The sequence below is a fragment of the Onychostruthus taczanowskii genome, unplaced genomic scaffold (assembly GCF_017590055.1).
Source record: "Onychostruthus taczanowskii isolate IOZ18803 unplaced genomic scaffold, ASM1759005v1 scaffold46, whole genome shotgun sequence".
NCBI classification, from domain to species: domain Eukaryota; kingdom Metazoa; phylum Chordata; class Aves; order Passeriformes; family Passeridae; genus Onychostruthus; species Onychostruthus taczanowskii.
Window position 1 is genome coordinate 5,974,709 of NW_024502125.1, and position 9,626 is coordinate 5,984,334.

A 9,626-nucleotide genomic window follows, 5' to 3' on the forward strand; every position below is an offset into this window, starting at 1 on the left:
AGGTTGAAAACATGACACTCAAATGAGGCCAGCCAAATTAGTCTTAGGGAAATTCTAATGCCGAAGGTAGTAGGATTTTGAGACACTGTGATGGGGGATGTGATTCTTGGCTGTGTTGGTTTTACTCGTACCTGAGTATCTGCCTCTAACTTCTTTCTGTTGCTCTTACACATGTTCTCTAGTCAGACAGACCTGCTCAGCAGCAGCTTTCTTTACAGCTGGCAAGGACTTTAGCTGCCCCAGCCTTTGTCTCTTTTTTTTTCTGAACTTCAGAGCACATTTCAACTATGCTCCAAAGTGCAGCACACAAGTGGTGCTGGCCACATCTTCTGTGCATCTGGTATGTTGGCCAGGTGCATGTGCAGCAGTCCGGCTGTTCTCTTGACATCTCCGTTGATGCCTTGCTTGACCTCCAGAGGAACAGGTGAGATTACTCTGGCAGAGCTGGATCTACCCTGAGCCAGAGTGAGCAGCGCCATTCCTATGGTCATGGGTGGAAGCTTGCTCCCTGCTGCTTGGAAGGTTAGGCAGCTACTGTGCTTTGACTTGCCTTGCAGTTGCACAGTGGAAGTATTTTGGTGGTGAGATAGTCTGAGCCTCTCTCCTGATCTGAATTGAAGAGCTCATCCAGCAAAACAACCAAATACTGTTCCAAGCCAAAAGTAAACTTTTCACCATCCTCCTGGTTTAACTTTAACCCAGAACTGATCCAGTCCACCCCAAGGTCACACTTGCTTGTGACAGTATGAGGAAACAGCGTGATCACACAGTTGGGTTAAGGGAAAGGCTAATCTACTTCTCAGGTGTGGCATAAGCTTGAGCTACTTGTGACAGCCTGACATGGTGCACATAAAATACACCTGATTTTCAATGGCTTCATGAATGTTGCACTGATTATTTTTTTAGCATCTAAACCTTTAATCAGCAATAGGTGAGTTTTTCAGTTCTCTTAGTGTTCGAATTGCAAAGCTGGCACTGTTCAGGAATGTATTTATTTTAAGCTGAAGACAATCACCTTTATACCAACCAACCCTGCCCAAGAGTACAGCCTCCCCTTCTCTCAAAAAAGGTTTAAGCAACCACCTTCACCCTCATAGGTTATATGTTCTTCCCCTGCCACTACCTGGCTGCACAGGCATGTAATTGCCAGTTCAAGGAACTGAATGAACCACCACCCTAGTCTGCTTTGTTAATTGAAGCAAACTAATTCATGCTAAATTCAGGATAAGGACTTGCAAAATAGCTACACAGAGGGAAAGCTTCACTTAAATGACTGTGAGCTCTTTGAATAGTATTCTCCAAAATCTGTCACATATCATACAGCCCCATACATCTTTCTTTAAAAAGAAATCATTCTATTTATTAGACCTTCTTTCTCAAGAAGTTTTCAACATACTGCACTATCATCTAATTCCCACTTGTGCCATTGGCAGACCTCCACTGTTGCCACAGGTATGAAAGACCCTTCACTGCAGCCTGCTTTGCCAACCTGCAGGTGAAAGCTAGAAGGGAGAAATGGTCAAGAGGATCAGCACTTTCCTTCACAGGAGCTGCAACAAAGTTGTCTAATTATTTGAAAGGAATGACAGGAAAGAAACAGAGTATAGATATACACACAGTGCTTAGTGCACTTCTGATTAAATAATGCAAGAAATAAATCTTGTTCCACAAAAGACAAGCTATATTAAGCATGTCATATTTTAGACATTTAACAGTCATCTGTGAAGCATGACCAGTCTCTTTGCGGAGACTTGTGGACACTGACAATCTATCATCTTTACAACATATAACCTATAACCTTTGTACTCCTGACAGAGCACAGGTAGGTCTGTAAGTACATGAACTGGATGCCCTTTCTTCATATTACTCACTACTGCATATAGAGCAGGAAGGATACTGTTTAGCATAATAAAGGGAACAGACTACAGTAAGAGTTCAGACAGCCTTTTGTGAAGACAGTTTAATTCTCTTAATTTCAAATTCCTCCAGTGAACTGTGGCCTCCTATGTACATTCATTTTCCAGTTAAGGGTGCTAACACCCTCAGTTCAGTAATAAATATGCAATTATTTCCCTGCATTTGTCAGGAAACAGGAACAGAAAACTATTTATGTCTGAGAAGCATTTGTGTTCCATGTCATCTACAGCTGGAGTAAACTCTCCACTCCTTAATGAGACATATGTTAATATACATTGCTATTTTAGCTTGGTCCTCTGAAATACTATCACAAAACATCCTACTTTCATTTCTCTCCAAACAAATGTGTCACTAGGTAAATTTTACTCTACCCATTTAGACATTACAGCTACAGTTGTTATGCTTGTAATAATTGTTAGGAATATCATCTTTGTTATGTGAAGCCAGGCAAGCTGAACTAGCAAAGTTGAACTATTTTTGAAGTGCATGTGAAAGAACTAAAGAAAACACTCAACTCAAATGTGTTATAAAAAAAAAATCTTATTTAGATGTCTTAAAAAATACAAGGCACATTTTATAAAATCAAATAGCTATCCATTAAAACTTTGTTGTATATCCCCATATAAGATCATGTACTGGCAAATGTTAAGTAACAGTGGATAATCTCAACTAACATTTTAACCCAGTGCTAGGTGATAAGATCAGCTTGTCACCTCAAATAGGATAACACAGGTTTTTGCTATGTTAGTATTTACAGCACAGTAACTTGGAAAACAATATATAACATATATTATACCAAAGATAATAAGCAGTTTAATACAAGATGGTGAAGTGGATTCTCCTCTATTTTTCTCTACAGTTTCAAATGATGTTCAGTGTAAGCAGGTACACAGAGCAAGGTCCTATACACACAATCTGTTCAGATGCTTAATACATTACAGTTACAGCTAAACAAAACAAAACAGATTTTCCTGCTAATTACAAATACTAACAATACTGCATAATATTCCAGAGACATTTTGTTTTTTTAGCAACTTTTATATTCAACAAGAATGTCTTGAGCCTCACTTCCAGGTCAGCAGCATTTTCCAGCACGGCATCTGAAATGTCTTCTTTTTTTTTCCCAGTTTCCCAGGAAGATTTATCTGCTTATGATTGCTACACAGAATAAGCAACTGTCAGTTCCAAATTCCAGACTTCAATGTAATTAAAATGCAGAGGTGTTTCTTCAGACTCTCTTGTACAAAGTAAGTCCATTGTCACTCACATCCTTTCATCAGTAATAACAAAAGTTCACTTTTCCAAGATTAAACTCAGTAGGTTGATTTAGTGGTCCTACTTGAGTTTGAAGTATAAGAATTTGATTTCTTGGGGTACCTGCCTGATGAGAGAGACACTTGCATCCTCTGTGTAGTTCGCACACTTCGGCAAAGAAGAGCATATTTAAGGTTGTCTCTGAAGTCTTTTGAAATATAGTAATAGATGAAAGGATCAATACCACTATTCAAAGCGGAAAGACACAGTGCAGTTATGTACCACACATACAGATGGCTCTGGCTGTAGGCTTTGAGGAGTGAATAGTGCACAATAATCAGCACATTGCTAGGTGTAAAACAGATGAGATACATGGACAGGACAACAATAATGAGTTTGATTGCTCTTTTTCGTTTCTTCCCAGTGCTAACATCTATGATGGAAGCACTCAGGGTCTTAATCATTAGAATGTATGCAACAGCAGTGATGATAGCTGGGATTAAGAAGAGTCCAATTGCAAGTGAGAGGAAGTAACTGAACATATCATGAGCTGAAACATTTTCAGGCAACACATCATGGCAGGTTGTAATGTTAAGATTTGAAATATATGCTGTCTGATTAAAAAGATACAATGGTATGGTGCCCAACAAAATCAGTATCCAGATAGCAATGGAGATGCCCAAAGCAATTTCTGATTTCTTTTTTGAATGCACTATGGGGTTCACTACAACCCAATACCGTTGCACACTGAGACATGTCATGAAGAGGATGGAACAGTACATATTTCCATAGAAAAACCCAACAAATACTTTGCAGAGACCTTCGCCAAATAGCCAGTTATTGCCATTTAGATGGTATGAAATCTTCAGAGGGAACCAGACAATAAAAAGAAGGTCTGCCAATGCCAAGTTAACCATATAAATCACAGCTGGATGTTTCTTCTTTGTTCGGAAAAAAAAGACCCAGAGGGCCATAGCATTGCTTGGCAAACCAATTATAAAGACAAAGACATAAACAATGGGAATAAAAACTGTAGTCAGCTTTCCTGTGAGGACTTCTGCTACAAATTCATCCACCTCATATAACTCTTCAGAATTATTTGCATTTGGAACCTTATACCCAATGAAACTTCTTCCTTTTGGTTTGATGGAGCCATTATTCTCTAAAATTAAAAAAAAAAAAAAAAAAAAAAAAAAAAAGTTGTTATTGGTGTAGAAGTACAGACTTTTTGCCCTTTTAAAAAATAAACTAGATGCAGCAATTTGCTCTGAACATTTATAAGACAGCCTTATCAACAGGAAAAAAATTGTTTATTCAAACACTTGATAATTTATCTTCCCTTTCTTTTAAATTTATTATCCAAATGACAACCTTTATCCCTTCAAGAATTCAAGGATTCTACCAGAAACCAAAACACTTCTCCATGTCACCAGTGATATTAAAAATGCCTTGTTAAAATGGGCTGTCAGGTGCTCCTACCACTTGAACAGTTACAGCAGAAACTGCTCCAACTACCCCAGGGCACCATTAGCTTTTCACACAGCGCACCAGATCACCTGAGTGCCGGGACTTAGAGAACGAACGTCACAGCAGGCTAACTTAACTGCAGTAGAAGCTTTTCCACTTTAGATGGCCCAAAAATCAGGTATGCAGTAAAATACCTTCAGACAAACTAAAACTGAAAGACGGAACACCATGTCCAAAGCCATGCTCAAATAATCTCTAGGGCATGCCACACATTACAGTGTATCTGAACAGAAATTTGAACACACCAACTGTGTGCATGAAGCTGCAATACGGTCCTCATCGGGGGTCTCCTTCAGGAGAGTCGCTCCCTGTGGTTTTTCCTCCAACTATCAGGTGGTAGAGCTGACACCTAAGGCTGCTTCATACACTAACTGCTGTCACTATAAGCTTTGCTCTGCCTCTTCAAATGCTGTGGGAGCTTACAAACCATATGGGTGAGGCAGGCGCTCTTGATTCGAGTCATGTAGGACAGACTTTGAACAGCCCAGTTCAGAACTCCTGCACACACAGCACAGTTCTCCTCTGCTAGCAGGCTAAAATGCACAAGCAATGTCCTGGAATCCACACCATTCTGAAAAGTCAGACATTCACCTATAGACACCCATGACATGGAAACTGACCGGCTTAGGGAGGATTATTTCTAAACTTTCTATCAACAGTTGTGGATTTGTTTAGCCAAAGCCCCCCATTTGTAATATAAAAACTCTTTTTGAATACCTGAACAGTGAGCAGCCATGAACAATGTTGAAGCACAGCCTGCCCCTTTGTTAAAAAAAAAACACAATTCCAAATGAAAAAATACTTCCACCTTACATTTTAAAGAATTCTTACACAAGAAATATGTAAATACACAAGTGTGTGTTTCTCAGTATAGATTCAACAAAGCAGCCCACTTTAGACAGCTGTTCCCTTCAAATTACAACTGCAAAAGTCTGATGTACAGCATTAGATTCCTGTCTAGACTGAAAATGCATACAGAAATATTGACACTCTTCAGAGTTTTGAATTAAGTTAACTTAGATTCACTTGAGCACTTAATCTCCAGGCCCAAGCAGCCTTCTCTGAAAAACTGAGATGCAAGAAAACTTTTTGCCTCTACAATGACGTGGACAAATCTTTGCAGTAGATTGCATGAAGACAGAGGCTTAAATTATACTAACAAAACTACCATCCTAAAGAAAATTAATTCAAATGCCAAATAGTAATTTTGGTCTATATGTGGTATAATTACAACAAACAAAGCAGAATTATAAAAATTCTCTGTTCATACATTCAATCCCCACGATCACATCAGCAATACTGTTCAAGACTGCAAAATTGAATTATAATGCAGCAATCCTAGTTCCCTAAGCTGAGCTGTGAATAGGAGAACTCATGAAGCCACCCTAAAGGACACAGCTTACAGACACCAGATACTGAAGTGATAATGAGCTAAGCAATGCTGATTTTCTTAGGCTCACAGCTTAGCTGAGGATGATCCTGGAGACGCTTGGAAGCAGACCCTATAGACTAGGTTGATAGCAATGATCAGGATACAGTAATAAAATGCACCATACAGTGCTATGTTAAGTACCTGTCCATCAGAAAGTGGTCGATACCATCAAATTCAAGTAATGCTCTTTTCATTCTATTCCAAAGACTCAAATTATTGTAGAGAACTAGAAAAGTAAATACTACCACTTCGTTATTACTGAAGTTTTGTGATCAGACATAAAGCAATGCTTTGTAATTGAAGTTCAGAGGTTAGGTGAAAAAAAAAAGCCTCATCAAAAAGTTCTAAATTGTTAGTGCGAGACACTACAGTAAGAGGTACACTAAAGTGGTTGCACAGATACCTGAACCACAGACAGGACTTTGTACTGAAAGAGTGTCAGAACAGAGACAAAGGTTTGTTTTATTCTACTTTGTAGGATATACTGATTTCACAGACCAAGTATTTTTTAAGCTGACTTTAATTCGAGCCTCAAAATATACTGGGCAGTTTTTTTCAGTCCAGCTAGCAATCTATACATATAAGGAGACTGTCCTGTTTCCCTGCAGTTAACACTCCCTCACTGAGCAGCCAATCCTTTGATAGGTATGCGCATTTCTACATCCTTTCCTTACTCATTCACCACTTGCCGTTTTCCATAACAATCGAGCTCTTTTCCAAGACTAGTTTCACCCTGCTTGACTCACATACAGAGAATGCAGTTGACTTGCTAATCTGCCCACGGGAAAAGCGTACTCTCTCCTCCCACAAAAGACTGTTTCAACACCTTTGCCATTTGTCCAGAAGACTTAACCCACTACATACCAAACACAGTATTATGCCTACCCTGCAGACACAAAAGTGACAGCAGCACGGTGTATCCAAAAATTAACTAGTTTACTCATGGTAGTAATACTGCCAACAGGACTAAATTTAAGATTATCCTGGTTTTTGGATCTGTAACCTCTCTCCCTCTTCCCCAAGAATTCCAAATTCCTCACTCCGTCCAGGTCAGACAAATAGGCTAAATGGCAGCTTAATTTCAGGAACTCCACTCTGAAGAACACAATTAGCAGCTACCTGGCATCCATCCCTTGAGAAAATATGATGCATGTTTGGCTTCAATACGTATACAACGTATATCCTACGCTTGGCTTCAATATTTGCACAATCTTTACGTGTATGATTTTATTAGGTAAATAAGCCCGGTAAATGAAATATGGAAGGACACAGTGAAAAGGTATGCACAAATATGGCAATGGGGTTTATTATAAAACGTGGCGAAAAATTAACTTAATGCAGTGAAATATTAATACGAATGTTTAGGTTTTTTTCTTCAAACTGCACTTACGTTCAATAAGCAATAGCACAGACTAAAAATTTAACAAGAATCCTAGCTTTTTAGATCAGGGAAAAAGCCAAGAACATGTTCTTTAAAGTTTTTTCATGTTTATCGCAAGGGGAGGCGGGAAGGGGACTGCAAGAAGGTTGGACAGGGGCGTTTTACAAGGCTACTAAGTGACAGGACCAGACGAAATAGTTTCAAATGGAAAAAGAGTAGATTTAGACTAGACAGTAGGAAGAAACTCGTTATGTGAGAGTGGTGAGGGGCTGGAACAGGCTGCCCAGAGAAGTTGTGGATGCCCCGTCCGTGGCAGTATTCAAGGCTAGACTAGACGGGGCTCTAAGCAGCCTGGTCTAGTGGAAACTAGAGCCGTGGCAGGGTGGAAGGGGTTGGAATTAGATGGGAACTTTACCGTCCCTTCCAAGCTAGACCATTCCACGATTCTCTGCAGGGCGGGTGAAGCCAAGCCCCACGCGTGCCACAAGCCCTGAGGGAGCTGCTCGCCGCGCCCGGCTGCCCGCCCGTGAAGCGCTTTCCCTCCCGCCCGGGGAGCCCGCCCGCGGGTCCCGGCAGCCACACTGCCACCCGCACGAGCTTTCCGACCCCCTCAGCTCCGCGGAACCCCGCCCCGTACGCTCCGGACTCGCCGAATCCCAGCCAGGCCAGACATCTGCCCCGCCGAGCGCCCCGCCGTGCCGCGCCTGCGGCTGAGGGGCGGCCGAGCCCGCCGGGGGTGCCGCGCTGGCCGCCCCGCTGATGCCAGCCGAGCGGGCAGCTCATGCCGCTCCTCTCACCTTCAGCAGTGGCGGCAGGTCCCAGGAGCACACTGAACAGCAGCAGCAGCACCAGGCACAACTCACGACGTGCAGCCATCTCTCCACACTCCGGCCACCGCCACTCCACCCGCACTCCTGACCCGGTTCACCTGATACCTGAGCGGGGCGGGGCGGAGGGCGCGGCCGGGCGCAGGACCAGCCCCGCGGCGGGCGGGGCTAGGCTAGGCCCTTCCCTCACGGCGGAGGGTGGCGGCGCTGTCCCCGAAATGGTGGGCGTCGGTGGCCGCTGGCTCCGTTCCGCCCGGCGCAAAACGGCGGGTCCGCCGCAGCCCCCGCAGCCTGTTGGTCACCGTCAGGCCGTGCCTGGCAACCGCTCGGGAGCGGCTCCCGGGGGTCCCGGCTCTTACCCTGCTCACGCTGCGCCCGCGGTCGCCCGTCCCCTGTGTCCGCTGTGAGCCCTGCCCGCGGGGGCCGCGCTCTTAACGGCCCCTGACTGCCCAATACCGCTGAGCAGCGCGGCTGGAGCGGCCGCCGCTGCAGCGGCCACGGTCCGTGCCAGGCTGCTGCTGGAGCGGAGCAGGATTGTTCTGGCAGGGCCCAGCAGCGTTAAGTGGGATCGTGTTACTTCAGATGCTTTGTAACACATTGTGTTGTGCGTTCCAGGTTTCTTATTCTTCCGTGTTGTAACATCACAGAATCGTGGAATCTTAGAACAGGGCAGGTTGGAAGAGGCCACAGAAAGTCATCTGATCCTTGCCCAGGCAGGGTCCTCTGGAGTGCATTACTCAGGATTTTGTCCTGTCCAGTCAGCTTTTGAATAGTTAAGGAGAAGAAGACTCCACACCTTCTCTGGTCAATCTGTTCAGTGCTCTGTCGCCCTCACACTAGAGAAGGTCTTGCTCAGGTTCATGTGGAACGTCCTGTGCATCAGTTTTTGCCTGTTATCTCTTCTCCTATTGCTTGACAACTATGAAAAGCCTGGTCTATCTTCTTGACAGCCTCCCTTCAGATCACTGAAGACATTGATGTGGTCCAGTCTGTCACGGGTGGCTGCACAGCACTCGGGGTATGAGCAACTCCTCCCAGCAGACTCTCTGAGGAGGCATCTGGCCCTTCACTGAAGTCATGGATGAGCACGTTAAACAGCACTGGGCCCAGATATGTCATATATGCATTACATGTGTCATATGACAGATAAGCAGGAAAACGTCTAATTCTGCTTAACCCAGATGCATTTGTGGTAGTGTGCTGGCATAACCCAGTAAGAAAGGTTAAGTAAGATGTTTTCACCTGGCAGCTTCATTTAAGCTTAGAATACACCAACTTCCCTTTGGTT

At 43.4% G+C, this 9,626-nt stretch overlaps 1 protein-coding gene across 1 annotated transcript; it reads right to left on the reverse strand.

The window, feature by feature from the left end:
* Positions 1-2,896: 2,896 nt before the first annotated feature.
* Positions 2,897-8,430, reverse strand: F2RL1 (F2R like trypsin receptor 1). Its single transcript, XM_041414701.1, has 2 exons — positions 8,309-8,430; positions 2,897-4,333 (listed from the first exon to the last, which is right to left on the reverse strand). Exons 1-2 carry the CDS (start codon positions 8,385-8,387, stop codon positions 3,231-3,233), a joined length of 1,182 nt encoding a protein of 393 aa, XP_041270635.1. The 5' UTR covers positions 8,388-8,430; the 3' UTR covers positions 2,897-3,230.
* Positions 8,431-9,626: the final 1,196 nt, after the last annotated feature.